A 16,525-nucleotide genomic window follows, 5' to 3' on the forward strand; every position below is an offset into this window, starting at 1 on the left:
TGGCTGGCAATATATTGAAACTCAGTATTTTAATCTCTTGGCTGTAGATACTTAATTCACTAATTCACAAGCTTTTTTTACTTAAAATTAGTAAATTGTGTTATGGAAGAACTACAAAACAAGATGATGATTAATACAGACTGGGTCTGCAACTTTATGTAAATAAGGTGACCATATTGACTTATAATAAATTGTGCATATGTGTGGATTATCTTCTCTAAAGTCACATCATATTGAGCTTTTTATAAAAATATATAAAATACACACTTTAAAATGGCACTAACGTGTTTCTGAAAGTGTTGAGTGATCATACAGAGTCCTCATTAAATTAGGCATTTAGCACACTTTCGTTGACAACTCATACACTAAGGTAACTACTGAAATAATACAAATTTTTAAATAACTTATGTTTTGACAGTTTGTTGCATATTCTAAGGACCCAGACATAAGGATTGGTGGCCCGTCTCTTGTTTTTCCTGGTTTATGACTTTCGGCTTTGTGGAATACGGCTGAGATGAAAGGATTTATTGACGATGCAAACTACTTCGTTAGCCTGTTGGATGAAGGAACAAACCTTGGAGATGTTATTGATAACTATGTTAATGAACATACCCTGGTAAGTGCGCTGTCTTACATTTCTCAAATTTCTGAATTCTAAAATACCAATGCTTTATTTCCAAGATGTTAATCTAATAAAGTACCTGTTCAGATGTTAACTTTTCCAGGTTGTCTTTTTTCTAGGTTGCCTTAACACTCCCTGTTCCCCTTGAGTAGGGATGAGGTTTTCTTTCCAGCCCACATTTTTTAAAAAACATGCTCCCTGATAGCCCTTTCCCTGCTGTGCCCTTGACTGAGAATTGAATCCTCCATCTTGCGGTGCTGAGGGCCCAAGCCATAACCACTGAACCGCACTGACCAGGGCTAGGTCTTCATTTATGTTTCAGATAATCTTGTGTATGTGGACTGAGAATTGATAATTTACATTGAATGCTTACACTCTACTGCCCCTAGTGTCAGCTTCTACAAAATCATATTCATGACTACTTAAGATCATTTATTTTTATTTTGTACTTATTGGTAGAATTATTTTTGTTTATCACCTTACTGATAGAATTTGCTTTTTTATTGGAGCTAATTTCCCATATTCCCCAAATTTGTTGAATTGTTTTCATGTTACTAGTGTTTAGTAATAGGATGAAAAAAACTTGTTCTTCTAGGGGTAGGTAAATAGAGAAAAATAAAACCAAAAAACTAATCTCCTCTTAACTTTTATAGATATGCTCACCTTCCTACACCCCAGCAAAGTTCCTTTATTTCTGGCTTATCCTGACATCAAAATTCGTGGGGGGTTGGGGGGAGAGCCACACTTTGTCATACTATTCAATCTATTCTATAGCGAAGTCACTCTTCAGTTAATCTCTCATGATCTTTGACATTCTCTTTTCATCCATTCTTGTTTACAGTCTCAGATATCCCACATTTAGTAAATAGCTGTGCTCTCTTAATGATTTTATTTAATTGTATGGCTGAAGGTTGGTTTACAACTGAATATCTTGTTTCTCTTGCTGGTACTTAAAATTGCCTTTTTTCCCATGTTAAAGTAAAAATAAAATATCTGTCTTTAGAACATTAGAAATGGCATGTCTTGTAAGGATGGGATAATTTCAGTACAACTGTCCCATATCTGCCACTCATAGCCCATAATTTCCATCATGTCTATTTCCTGGTATGTTTCAGTAGTATATATATTTTTCAAAACTATGTTTAAAAAATAGAAAGCAGTAGTAATGGTTTCATGGCTTTCAAAACAATATTTGGATGTTGTATATTCTAAATAAGATTATTTTATCTGCCAACCAACATTTTCTGGCTGACATGTACAATCATCTCTCTACTCCAGGAGTAGGCACAGCTTTAAAATCATTACAGATCTTCCCCGAATCCCTAATAAAATCACTTTTTTAAAATATATATATATTTTATTGATTTTTTTACAGAGAGGAAGGAAGAGGGATAGAGAGTTAGAAACATCGATGGGAGAGAAACATCAATCAGCTGCCTCTTGCACACCTCCCACTGGGGATGTGCCCGCAACCAAGGTACATGCCCTTAGCCAGAATCGAACCTGGGACCTTTCAGTCCACAGGCTGATGCTCCATCCACTGAGCCAAACCGGTCAGGGCATCACTTTTCTTTTGAAGGAAGGATATTTTTACTCTGGTTTATCTGATATTTAGTATACTTCTGGAATTTAATTTTGCTTTTTAAACAGTAGTATGGAAGGAAATAGGTAATCTCCATCCCCTCTACTCCTAAAAAGTAAAATTGAGGCAATTCTGAAATAGAAAATCATTATAACATTTTTAAATCAAAGTACAGAATATTTTATATGCCACAATATAGCAAAGCAAAAAGTCAGATTAAAAAAAAAGAATGTGTTTAGATTCTCCTTTGTTCAGTCTAGCTTAATTCTTCACAAGCCTTAAATGTAGTGTATAAATAATACATGTTTTGGCTCATTTGTGGAGGGAAAAGGGAGTTCTTTCCTACTCAGTGGTACTCTATTTTCAGTAGTTGTGACTGTTTCTCTTTTTTTCATGAACATAATAGACAGGGAAGAACGCATTTTTTGTGGGAGATCTTGGAAAGATTGTGAAGAAACACAGTCAGTGGCAGAACGTAGTGGCTCAGATCAAGCCATTCTACACGGTAAAGTGCAACTCTACTCCAGCTGTACTTGAGATTCTGGCGGCTCTTGGAACTGGATTTGCTTGTTCCAGTAAAGTAAGTATTTTTTTCATTATTTTGCCATTAAACTAAAACACTTAAAAATTAATTTTCTAACTTTTGGTTACCCACAACAGTTGGAGAAAAACTTCAAGGAAATTTGACTTTTGGATAGGTTTTTTAAAAACTCTTACTTAAATTTGAAGCCTAATAGTGTAATTGATCAACTTTTTAAGTGTGCTGTTACTGAAAGGAAAGTTTCAATGAGATGAGACTTTTAAAAGTTTTCTTTATCTTTGACACTTTTCCTCCCTCATTCATATTCTCTATCTCTCTCTCTCTCTCTCTCTCTCTCTCTCTCTCTCTCTCTCTCTCTCATATATTTTTATTGATTTCAGAGAGGTAGAGAGAGAGAGAAACGTCACTGATGAGAGATAATCATTGATTGGCTGCCTCCTGCACATCCCCTACTGGAATCTAGCCCTTAACTCGGGCATATGCCCTTGACCGGAATTGAACCCAGGTTCCTTTAGTCCACAGGCCTACGCTCTGTATCAACTGAGCCAAACCAGCTAGGGCTATTCCTCATTCTTAGGCTAGACCTAGCTAGACCAAGTAACTTCTGATGACAAGTAATATTCTAAATGAAATTTCTCTGGTGGTAATTATACCTTGTAAAAGGTTTTAACACAGGGTAGTATAGTAAGCATTACCAGAATATATACTATGGCATTATGTAATACTAATTTAACCTCATGTAACTTGAATTTAACAAAAACTAAATAAAAATATAAGGTAGTAATTGAGTGAAAAGTAATGGGAAATTTGCCTTTTAGATGACACTATTTAACATGTATTTTTACAGACTGAAATGGCTTTAGTGCAAGAATTGGGTGTGTCTCCAGAAAACATCATTTACATAAGTCCTTGCAAGCAAGTGTCTCAGATAAAGTATGCAGCAAAAGTTGGAGTGAACATCATGACATGTGACAGTGAAGTCGAATTGAAGAAAATTGCACGTAATCATCCAAATGCCAAGTAAGTGTAAAACTTAGTACCTGGGTAGATTATCTTCATTGCTTAGGGTTTGGGTTTGTCTTATCCTGGGAAAAGGAGGCAGTTATGTAGAGCAGTGGGGTGTATTGTAATTAACTTATTTAAAATTTCTATATAGAAAATATAGAAATTTATGAAATATAGAAAATATAGAATCTATGAACTCATAGATTCAACTTCCAGTTTTGTATATTAAATATATATACATATAATTTTTTTACCTTCTTAGTGTAGGAAAAAACTAAATATGCTTTATCCTTTATACTATTTTGTGCTTCTATCTCCCATCCAATTTTCTGAGGTGCCATTCCATTGCTAGTGTTTTATTGGCTATTTCTGACCCTTCAGGTGGAGTTAGGATAAGATAAGGACAGTTTAGGGCGTGAATTTATAATCTTCAACTTAAGGAAGATGTGGTTGGTGGGATAAACATTTGAACAGGAAGTGTGATATATATATATATATATATAAATAAAATATGTTTTTTTTACTTTGCATTCCAAGATTCTTTTATAAATTAAAAAATTTACTTTTTAAAAGCAAAACGTTTTGCCCTAGCTGGTTTGGCTCAGTGGATAGAGCGTCAGCCTGTGGACTGAAGGATCCCAGGTTCGATTCCGGCCAAGGGCACATGCCGTGGTTGCAGGCTCGATCCCCAGTGGGGGGCTTGCAGGAGGCAGCCAATCAATGATTCTCATCATTGATGTTTCTCTCCCTCCCTCTCCATTCCTCTCTGAAATCAATAAAGAAATATATATTTTTTAAAACAAAAAGTTTTAAGGCAAAAATAATTTCAAGAGGGATTCAATATATACTAAAAGTATATTGTATTAGCACAAAATTACTTGCTTGCTTTGCTTTCAGAGAGGAAGGGAGAGGGAGAGAGAGATAGAAATATCAGTGATGCGAGAGAATATCTTGTTGGCTGCCTTCTGCACGCCGCACAACCCAGGCATGTGCCCTGACCATAAATCGAACCATGGCCTCCTGGTTCAGAGGTCAGTGCTTAACCAGAGCCATGTGAGCTGGGCATGTTTGCTTACTTTGAATGAGTTATATGTTCCTGGAAATGTGTATCATCCATATTTTTTTTGTATATTTATAATTTTCTTAAGTGATGTTAATGTTATCCTGAGAAAGGTATCCTGATAGGATTGATTACCCTAAAAACCTCTGGGCTTTTAAAGGAAATTTTCTAGAGAACTGCCTCTAAAAGTTTCTGTTCCATGATCTTCTAAAGATAAGCCCTAATTTGGATGGAATGTTTACTGTGTTAAATTGTAAACTGAATGGTACATTTTTGCTAGAATTTATTCTACCCATAGAATAGTTTAGTTTTTATCAGACTTGCCCACTCATCATCAGTCATTCACCAAAACTTCCTTGGAAAAACAGTATTTGTGTGTTTTTAGTGGTTTTGTAATCATTTGAAGATCTCATCATTTTGATTAGATTGTCATGGTTTGAAAGGAAATATCGAGTAAATTTAAGTCAGTAGTCTAAAAAGCTTTTATACAAATAAAATAACTGAAAGCTTCCCAAATTTTTTGTAAGATATAAGAGGTTAATAGGAGGAATGTTCAGAATAAGTGGGTGGAAAGTTAGTGGCTAGAATAATTTAGAAATTTGAAACATTTGAAGCCCTAACATTTTTACTGAAAAAAATGATGGCATTGCTATTCAATTTAGTCTTTCCAGGTGGATTTATGGACTGATGGACTTCATTTGAAAGTAATGTCTTTCATTACAGAGCCTTACCTACCCTTGCTGCTACAACAGAATCTTAACTTCCTATTTCCAAATTCCATCCTTTTAAGCTTCATGCTTTAGGCCCTAATTGCTAGTTTTTTCTCTGTACAGGATTGTTTTTCATTAGGTTCACTTGATTCATCCGTCGCTGGATTTGGGAACACTGGCAACATAATGAAAATTTCTACAATCTTCAGGCTTCACATGTGCTGATGATGATGTAAACCAACTCTGCCCCAATCATCTTCCCCTTCTCTTAGGGTCTTACTACATATTGCAACAGAAGATAATACTGGAGATGAAGAGGGTAACATGAAGTTTGGCGCTACCCTGAAGAACTGTAGGCATATCTTGGAATGTGCTAAGGAACTTGATGTCCAAATTATTGGGGTTAAGTGAGTATTTGTTTTAAAATCATTTTATGGTGATAATCTTTGTCTTAAGATTATTGCTTTAAGACTTCATTTGTATGAACTCATAGATTCAACTTCCAGTTTTGTATTATACATATATATATACACACACACACACACACACACACACACACATAATTTTTTTTTACCTTCTTAGTGTAGGAAAAAACTAAATATGCTTTATCCTTTATACTATTTTGTGCTTCTGTCTCCCATCCAATTTTCTGAGTTGCCATTCCATTGCTAGTCCCATTATAGTACAAGATCTTGCTTTTTAAAAAATTGTTCATAAAGATGAATAAAGAATCATTGGTGTTAATCACTACTTTAGGTGACAATGTTGACATATTTGAGAGTTTTCACATTTCAACTCAATTTTATTTTTTAAGTTAACAGAGGGGAAATAACTTTTTGAGGGTAAACTATGAATTTTAACAGATTTATGTAATCACTGCACAATCAGAGTACAAAATCATACTTCAATTACATTTAAGTATTCTCTTCTAAATCTGTCACGTAATATTGACAAGTTCAGATGTCAGTAATATTCAGCTGAGTTAACGTTCATTTGTATTTCACAATAGACATGTTTTTATATTTTGTCAGATAAAATTACACATTCATATTAATGGTTTTTGTGGCCCAGTTTTATTGGTGGAACTTGTTACTCTACCATATCTGCAGAAATTTTCCCTTCCCCAATCTGATAGCCATGAATCATGACTCATTGTTAAGTATTGTAACTTGATAATTAGAGGTTAGGGCTTTTAATACTTTAACTATTTGGTAAAGTTAAGGTAAATACTTAATTGTGTCAATATGGTGAATGAGAATTGAAAGGAATTACAGGAAGGACCTCTAAAATTTGCTGCTGCTTTAAATTTATTACTTTATTTCTTTCAGATTTCATGTTTCAAGTGCTTGCAAAGAATCTCAAGTATACGTACATGCTCTATCTGATGCTCGATGTGTGTTTGACATGGCTGTAAGTTTTTTCCTTAAATTTTGATATTTTTATCAGGTTGTTAGAAAAACACTTTTATCTCTGAAGTACTCTCATTATACTTATGACACATACCGTACTTATTTTTTTACATTATAAGCAGAGTTCCATACAGTTCATTTTTAAAGTGGGTGAAAGAATTAGTGATTTACTTGTCTGCAAGACAGTACAGACAACATCAGGAAGCTAACATATATAACATTTAATTTGCTTCTGTTAGGAACCCAAAAACTTGCTGTATTAAATGTCAGAACAGATATTTATCAACCTGGGAGGGGGTTTTCAAAATGTCCCTATTTTTCATCTCTAGGGAGAATTTGGCTTCACAATGAACATCTTAGACATTGGAGGAGGCTTCACAGGAACTGAATTTCAATTGGAAGAGGTAAACTCAGTGGGTGGACATACTGGAATAATCTCTCATTCTTTGCTACTTAGGTGGTAGATGAGTAAGTAGCCTAGGGTTTTTACAGTGGCAGGAACTAAAAGCCTGTAATATCTTTTTTAAAAAAATATATATTTTATGGATTTTCCACAGAGAGGAAGGGAGAGGGATAGAGAGTTAGAAACATCGATGAGAGAGAGAAACATTGATCAGCCGCCTCCTACACACCCCCCACTGGGGATGTGCCCGCAACCAAGGCACATGCCCTTGACCGGAATCGAACCCGGGACCCCTCAGTCCACAGGCTGACGCTCTATCCATTGAGCCAAACTGGTTACGGCAAACCTGTAATATCTGTTTAAAATTTGATTCTAAGAAAATGAGCAGGCAATGAGAAGACCTAGCTAACTTTGATAAGTTTAATAAAATAATTTTTTTTTTTACCTCTGTATCATAATAACTTTATCACAGAAAAGTTTCTATTCTGTTGTGCTCTTACAGACTACTTGATGGTACAAATTCACAACGTGGATAACTTAAGCTATTTTATCCATGTGTGCGTCACTCCTTAATTTCCTGCTCTGCCCTCCTCCACATTCTATAATACCTAAAAATCGATTTGAAATTATGCTCCCTTGTTGCTAGACAGGAACGTGGCTTAATTTGAATTGTCTAATCCAATATTGAAACCATAATGTGGGATTTAAAATCCATAGGTGAATCATGTTATCAGCCCTTTGTTGGATGTCTACTTTCCTGAAGGATCTGGCATTAAGATCATTGCAGAACCTGGAAGCTATTACGTGTCTTCTGCATTTACACTTGCAGTTAATATCATTGCAAAGGAAGTTGTTGAAAGTGATAAATTTTCCTCTGGAGGTAAGTTACAGAGTTTATAGTTTCTTCTGTTAGTAGATAATTCCAGTTATTTTGAAGATGAATTTATCAGATACTATAGTGTAATTATATTGTATGACATTTTATGGATTATATAGGTGGGTGGTCTTCAGCCAGCTATAGGCAGTTAGGGAACTTTTCAAAATGTCCATCAGACGTCCTGAACGCAACTCTCATGTGCTGATGTTGAGCTAGGCATGTTTTAGATACACTTCCCCCAGGTGATTCTCATCCCTTATTAAAGAAGCAGTGTTTTATTATGGGTTGTTTTTTTTTTTAGTCACATGAGTCACAGGGAGAATCTGCCTCGTACTTGGTTACATAACAAAGGCCAACAGAGTCCTTTTAATCTCGACAGTCTAAAAGTATCATTTATTTATTTTCAAAATTCACTATTTAAAAAAAAATACTTTTATTGATTTCAGAGAGGAAGGGAGAGGGAAAGAGAAACATCAATGATGAGAGAGAATCATTGATCGGCTGCCTCCTGCATGCCCCCCACTGGGGATCAAGCCTGCAACCCAGGCATGTGCCCTCGACCAGAATCGAACCTGGGACCCTTCAGTCCACAGGCTGACACCCTATCCACTGAGCCAAACTGGCTAGGGCTAAAAGTATCACTTTTAAAAAAATGGGTAGGAAGGTACTGTTCTACATTAAGGAGACTTACTTCTTCCCGTAGTTTTTTTCCTGTAAATAAGCAAGAGTAAGGTAGTCTTTTTTTTACCTTTGAGTTCTTAATAAACATATTTGTATATCAAGAGCTGTGTGATACACCACAGGGCACATTTGGTTTCTCCCTCTCCCTGTTGTAACTCCCTTCCCAACGAGAAGCCTCGCTCCCGTTATTTCTCTCTCTCACTTGCTTAAGCCTAGAACACACAGAAGGAGTTTCCAGAATAGCCAATCCATACCACTGCACAACAGCAAGCCATTAACTAGACCAAGCATGTCAAACTCAAAGGCTAGCACGAGCCACATCAACAAGGTTTAAGTTTATGTGGGCCGCAAAAAAAAAAGCTTCCATTTTCATAGAAATGTAGGTTTATTTCGATTGAGACATGCTGAATACAAAGGGCTGAAATCAATGTCATTGTTAACATAAAATAATAGAACGTTTTAATAAGAATGAATATTTTTTCTTGAACATTAACTTACCAGACACTGAATAACTGCACAAATTCATAGGCATAACGCAAGTAAACCTATTTTTCTTGTTCTCCAAAAGCGAAATATTTTCTGTTGCACACAGCAAAGAAGTCAGTACAAGACTAATGACGATGTGGCAATCAGCTGCTAAAATATTAGTTGCTAGTATTAGTGGAGAGAAATGGTGTGCCTGCGCGTAAGGCACATAAGGGAAATGAATGCAACACGATTATAGTAATCAGTCATTAGCGAATGTAGTTCTTTATTAATAATTATGCATAACAGGATATTGTAAAAATTAGGTTATGAAATTTTTATTAAAACGTTTCTTACATACCATTATATTGGCTGAGCCGCAAAAATATTCGTTAAGGGCCGCGAGTTTGACAAATTGAACTAGACTCAGTATCTGTTTAGGTTTGGGGTGTTTTTTTTGACATACAGTGAGCACAATCTTAAGTATGCTATTTGATGAGTTAATGAAGACATATAGTGATATCCCTTTCAAAATATAATTTTCATATCTTAGAATTATTTTTTCTCAGTTATGTTTTCTCACCAGACAAACACTATTCTGATTATTTTTCTGCCATAGATTAATTTGAACTGCCTTTACTTCATATAAATGGAATCATATAGCACAGTGGTCGCCAACCTTTTGGACCGCACAGACCACCAGTGGTCTGCAGACTACTGGTTGGCAACCACTGATAATAGAATATATTCTTTTGTTTAAGAAAGCTCAGTATACTATATCTGATTGAACCATTTTGTTTCATGCTTATTGCTAATCTACTGTGAATACAGTTTATACATTCTCTTGCTAATGAATATTTAGTTTCAGTTTTGGGCTATTATGAATAAAACAACATTCTTGTACAAATCTTAATACTTGGGTAAATGATTAAGAATAGAGTTATTCGGTCATAGAATAGATGTTTTCAAAGATATCAATGTGGTGGTACTATTTTACCCTCCTTCAGTCAGTGTAAATTATACGCAGGTTCTGTTTGTTTCCCCACCTTTATTGATTTTTTAAAATATATATTTTTATTGATTTCAGAGAGGAAGGGAGAGGGAGAGAGATAGAAACATCAGTGATGAGAGAGAATCACGCCCCGCCCCACCAGGAATGGAGCCCGCAACCGGGCATGGGCACAGTCCGCAGGCCGATGCTCTATTCACTGAGCCAAACTGGCTAGGGCAATTTTTTTTTTTTTTTTTACTGCATTGCATTGCATTGCCTATCGTATCCATTCATTAAGTGTGTGGTGGTGATAGCTCATTGTAGTTTTAATTTGTATTTACAATTTGTATTTACCTGGTAATGAATGATGTAGAGCACTTTTTCATATGTTCATTTGTTATTTTCCTTAGTGTAATGCGTGTTTTTTTTTTAGGCTAACAGTTTTGTTTAAGGTTATGTCAGTATATATCTGTGGGTTGTTGTTTTTTTTTAACATTGACTTTTAGAGAGAGAGGAAAGGAAGAGGGATAGACAGAAATATTGATGAGAGAGAAACATCATTGATCAGCTGCCTCCTGCACGCCCCCTGTTGGGGTTTTAGCCTACAACCCTGGCATGTGCTCTGACCTGTAATCCAACCGGGACCTCCAGGTTTATGCCCAACCACTGAGCCACACTGGCTAGGCTGTAGGGGTGTTTTAAGTTAAATATTTTGAGGCCCGGTGCATGACATTCGTGCAGGGGAGAGGGGGAGTTCCTCAGCCTGACCTGCGCTCTCCTGCAGTCCCTGACCCCTCGGCTTAGGCCCGCTCCCACCACCACTGCTGTGCTCGCCAGCTGTGAGCCCGGCTTCTGGCTGAGTGGCAGTCCCCCTGTGGAAGCACACTGACCACCAGGAGGTAGCTCCTGTGTTGAGCATCTGCCCCCTGGTGGTCAGTGCACGTCATAGGACTGGTTGTTCTGCCGTTCCGTCAATTTACATATTAGCCTTTTATTAAATAGGAGGATGTGAAAACTAGGAATCCGTTCTATAAATTTTTAATGTGAAAACTAGGAGTCAGTTCTATAAATTTTTAATGTATTTGATATGCATTTCATGATAACTATTAGGCTTTTTACTGTAAATTCACCTTCATTTTTTCCTCTTTATTTCAGTAGAAAAAACCGGAAGTGATGAACCAGCCTTTGTGTATTATATGAATGATGGTGTTTATGGTTCTTTTGCAAGTAAACTGTCTGAGGACTTGAATACCATTCCAGAGGTTCACAAGGCAAGTTCTATTACAAATAATGTTAAATCTGCTCACTTGGCAGTTTGTAAATTGAGCTGATATTTTAAAGCTGTATCCTAGTTTTTGAAGAAATACTTTAGGTTAGGTACTAGTGCCTTTTTTTGAGGATCTGCATTCTTCTTTAGTCTGTTGCTTTAGATCAGCGGTTCTCAACCTGTGGGTCGCGACCCCTTTGGGGGTCGAACGACCCTTTCACAGGGGTCGCCTAAGACCATCGGAAAACACATATATAATTACATATTGCTTTTGTGATTCATCACTATGCTTTAATTATGTTCAATTTCTAACAATGAAAATACATCCTGCATATCAGATATTTTACATTACGATTCATAACTAGCAAAATTACAGTTATGAAGTAGCAAAGAAAATAATTTTATGGTTGGGTGTCACCACAACATGAGGAACTGTATTAAAGGGTTGTGGCATTAGGAAGGTTGAGAACCACTACTTTAGATGGAGTTATGAAGGACTACCACTGACCCTGGCTCTAGACCTGCCTTTCATGGCACATTGGATCTGAGATAGTAAAAAATGCTCTTATCTACCCCCAAATTCAGTAACCTGCGTGAGTGAAAACTTACACTTTAAATACTTTTTCTTTCCTACAGAAATACAAGGACGATGAGCCTCTGTTTACAAGCAGCCTTTGGGGTCCATCCTGTGATGAGCTTGATCACATTGTGGAAAAGTGTCTTCTTCCTGAGCTGAATGTGGGAGATTGGCTTATCTTTGATAACATGGGAGCAGATTCTTTGCATGAACCATCTGCTTTTAATGATCGTCAGAGGCCAGCTATTTATTACATGATGTCATTCAGTGATTGGTAAGGTGTTTTTATTTTAAAGCAGATTTGATATTTGAGGTGACAGAATGTTTGCTAATTTTTTTAAAAAATAATTTTTATTGATTTCAGAGAAGAAGGGAGAGGGAGAGAAAGATAGGAACATCAATGATGAGAGTCATTGATCGGCTGCCTCCTGCACGTGCCACACTGGGGATCAAGCCCACAACCTGGGCATATGCCCTGACCGGGAATCAAACCGTGACCTCCTGGTTCAGAGGTCCACGCTCAACCACTGAGCCATGCCGGCTGGGCACTAATTTTAATTTTGTGATGAGTGCATAACTTATAAGTAATAGCAAAACATTCATCTTTTAAGGGTTATTGAAAGATATTTTATTGTCTGTTAAGTAGTTCGGTGATCTTTGTGCATAAATTCTGAATTATCTTTTATGTAGGTATGAGATGCAAGATGCTGGAATTACTTCAGACACGATGAAGAACTTCTTCTTTGTGCCTTCTTGCATCCAGCTGAGCCAAGAAGACAGTTTTTCCACTGAAGCTTAAAACAGGCATTAACGAACGCTTCTTTAGATCTGAAGTTGCAGGTTAAGCTTGTCTGGTCTACATTCCAGTGTGGGAAAAATTCAATCAATCTTATTCTGTTAATTCTCTTGGAAACAAACTACTAGTAATAACTATTTGGGACCAGACAAAAACAGCTTTCATCTATAATTCATTGGGGGTTAATTGGGAAATTTAGATGATGTATCCAGATTTAAACTTACCAGTTTGTTCTGCCCCTTAAGCGTTTAAAATAAAATATGCAACAAAATGGATGACTTAGTGGAGATGGAAGCCCATTAATTGGGTTCCCCATTAAATCGTTTACATACAAGTACACAGTTTTTATACTAAGGATTCGTGTTTAAAGTCTTGTAAAGTTAATGTCTTTCACCCAGATATATCAGATGTCAGTGGAAGACCAGTGTGACTTCATTAGATACGTTTAGTGTATTTAGAAAGTGTAAATTTGTGCTTTGAACTGTAGTTTAATAAATGTAAAATTGCATCATAGTATTTGTTGTATTTGACCTAATGTAACCCTTGTATGATTGCAATAAAATTTTGTGTAGATTTTACTGTTTTTTCAGGCTAAAACTTTGGGAAAGGGGCTAGCTAGCAAAGGTAGTTTTGAAATAGATGTGTATATGGACTGTTTTGAAGGTTATTTTCTTTTATAGCCCACTTAAATTTAGTTTGACTCAGTACATTTCAGTTATTTAACTAGTAATTTAAATAAAATGTTTCATTGTGAAGTTCAGATGCATCATGGAGAGTTGATGTGCAGTAAGCATGATGTTTAACAATTTTAACACCAAACATGTTAATCCTGCATAAACCAATTGTAATAATAGGTGTTTCTGTATAGATAGAATGCATAGAGTAACTTAGTAAATCTTTGAATCACAAATCTTTTGGCTGAGATGGACAATTCTATTAAATACTCTGAATAACCTGGGGGGAGGAAAATTAAAATTGCAGAAAACTCTGCAGCACACTAAAACTTTAAGAAGGGCTACATCTATATCCAGAAACCTGATACTCTTGCATGGAATATTATTTAATTTCAGAGTTGTGAGGGGCTGAGGGGGAATCACACCTATTTCCAATTTCTCAGTTTGCAGTGATTTCAAACTTTAGGGGTTTGTTTTATTTAGCCAATCGATTAGTTTCTTATTTCCCCATTTGTTCAGCTTAGTTATTGCTTTTAATTCTTTTCATACTAAAATTTTATGGTGATTGGGGGGAAGGGAGTTAGGGTCACTTATCTGACAGTTGTTGCCAGGAATTTGCATTGTTCACTGCTAGTATATTAGTAATCCTAGATCTCAGAATCATAATAGTAATAAAATAAACAACAGGGGTCATATTTTCCTAACTTACTCTATGTTCAGATGTAGAATTTCTGTCTCCCAAGAGGAAATGTGACTTCACTTTGGTGCCAACAGACAGAAAATTCTACCTGTGTTACATAGGAGAAGTTTGGAATGCACTTAATAGCTGGTTTTTACACCTTGATTTCAAGGTGGAAAGAAATTGATCATGAATCTCAATAAATTTCACTTAAACCAGTAGGTGCTTAATATTTTTTGATTTGATTAATGCCCATTTGAATTTTATGGGTTCTACTAATGAAAAAATTTAGGACCCCAATCCATTGTCATCTTATACCTTGGACTTTACCAAGGTATAATATGGGGTTTTATGCAAAATTCCAAGCTACCATGCAACTTTTTTTAACCTAAATAAGGAGGAGGAATTGTTCCCAACCTTTTTTGCATATTGTGCTTTGGTCCAGAAATGCCAGATCTTTTAAAAGATGTTACAATTTTGAGTCTTTGGCTTGACTATACAACCTTGAGCTTCATGGCGTGTCAATTGAGCTGTTCTATGTATAACAGCTCAGAGTTGCAAAATCACATGTGAATGATACGGTAACTTTAAGAAATGTCTGTATTGTATTTGAAGACTGTTTGCCATAAATCTGAAGTTTGAACTTATGTATTTCAATTTGTATGCTAAAAAAGTACTAAATTAATGTAACAACCTTTTTTTTAATTTACAATATTGTAATCTCGGTTCAGAATTTAACTGACTATAAAACCCAAATGATTTCTACATAGTAAATTGAACTGTAAAGGTAACTTGTGTGTGATTCTGAATACACAGATAAAATGTTTTTTATTCCTCCTTACGTTTTATTTTGATGGCTTCTATTGTGAAAGAAAGTTAAAATTCCTTATCAGCTTTGGATATTAGCTTGCTGAGCATTATTTCAGAATCTTATTTTATTACAGAGCAACAAATTGAATTTGGTCAAATGATGCTGGGCATTACAGAAGGAACAATGAAGATTTTGATAAAATCCTATATATATATATATATATATATATATATATATACATACATACACACACACACACACACACACACACACACACACACACACATACACTTACAGCCACATTTTCTAGGCACATTAATTGACTAGCCTCCTAACAATTTTAAACTTAGACAAGGTGAAATAATTTATAAATTGATCTAGTTATTCCAAGTAAACAGATGATATACCATTCAGTGCAAATATTGGGTTGAAAAAGTCACACTGTGCAGTCTTTTGGTCCTTGAATAGGGGAGTTAAAATTTCCTCACTCTAGTTAGCAACTTGACCAACAAAGAATGCTTGCTTAATGACTTCAAAGTATGAAATCAGAAAATAAGTCCATATTCAAGTTACGGTAATTCTTGTCTACCCTGAAGGCAAAGTAGAAGTATGGTTTAGGTCAGTCATGGCGAACCTATGACACTCATTTTTTTGGTTGATTTTTCTTTGTTAAATGGCATTTAAATATATGTCAAAAATATAAGTCTTTGTTTTACTATGGTTGCAAATATCAAAAAATTTCTATATGTGACACGGCACCAGAGTTAAGTTTAGGGTTTTTCAAAATGCTGACACGCCGAGCTCAAAAGGTTTGCCATCACTGGTTTAGGTATTTGCAGGCGCAGGCCTTCGTCATGGCCGAGGAGTAAGAGGAAAACCAGTTCTGGTCTTTACTGGCCATTTGCTGGGGGCTGGTCTCTACCTATTTTTTTTTTAATATATTTTATTGATTTTTTACAGAGAGGAAGGGAGAGAGATAGTTAGAAACATCGATGAGAGAGAAACATCGATCAGCTGCCTCCTGCACATCTCCCACTGAGAATGTGCCCGCAACCAAGGTACATGCCCTTGACCGGAATCGAACCTGGGACCTATCCACTGAGCCAAACCGGTTTCGGCGTTCTCTACCTATTTTTAAAGCAATAAGCTACCAGCTGTAAGGTGGCTGTATTTTCTAGCAAAAGTATGTTACACCTACAATTTCTGGAGCTTTTTCTCTGCTGGGGCAAATCAGATTTGGGTCATGGATCATTTGGGCTGAACATTTTCCCAGCTTTGCTAATTAGGGACAGGGGAAGGACAGAAATAGGAAAGGGCTCTGAGTTTGAAGAAATTCTGGTTATGTATGATTATTTGGGCAACTTAAACCTAACCT

At 36.0% G+C, this 16,525-nt stretch overlaps 1 protein-coding gene across 4 annotated transcripts in view; it reads left to right on the forward strand.

Annotated features, from left to right (window-relative positions):
• Window positions 1-15,180, forward strand: part of AZIN1 (antizyme inhibitor 1) — a 35,317-nt gene extending 20,137 nt beyond the window's left edge. Inside the window, exons 1-11 of one of the 4 annotated variants that reach the window (XM_023757779.1) lie at window positions 149-167; window positions 419-616; window positions 2,611-2,784; window positions 3,593-3,765; window positions 5,793-5,927; window positions 6,849-6,930; window positions 7,259-7,333; window positions 8,050-8,212; window positions 11,502-11,617; window positions 12,250-12,464; window positions 12,881-15,180. In XM_023757779.1, coding sequence (XP_023613547.1) covers window positions 515-616; window positions 2,611-2,784; window positions 3,593-3,765; window positions 5,793-5,927; window positions 6,849-6,930; window positions 7,259-7,333; window positions 8,050-8,212; window positions 11,502-11,617; window positions 12,250-12,464; window positions 12,881-12,989 — 1,344 coding nt within the window. In that variant the 5' untranslated portion in view covers window positions 149-167; window positions 419-514 and the 3' untranslated portion in view covers window positions 12,990-15,180. Of the gene's footprint in view, window positions 1-148; window positions 168-418; window positions 617-2,610; window positions 2,785-3,592; window positions 3,766-5,792; window positions 5,928-6,848; window positions 6,931-7,258; window positions 7,334-8,049; window positions 8,213-11,501; window positions 11,618-12,249; window positions 12,465-12,880 lie in introns of those variants that run through there. The other 3 variants (NM_001291740.1, NM_001301796.1, XM_023757778.1) reach the window with 3 other exon arrangements.
• The last annotated feature ends 1,345 nt before the right edge of the window (window positions 15,181-16,525 follow it).

Source organism: Myotis lucifugus, unplaced genomic scaffold (assembly GCF_000147115.1).
Source record: "Myotis lucifugus unplaced genomic scaffold, Myoluc2.0 scaffold_114, whole genome shotgun sequence".
In the NCBI taxonomy this organism is placed as follows: Eukaryota; Metazoa; Chordata; class Mammalia; order Chiroptera; family Vespertilionidae; genus Myotis; species Myotis lucifugus.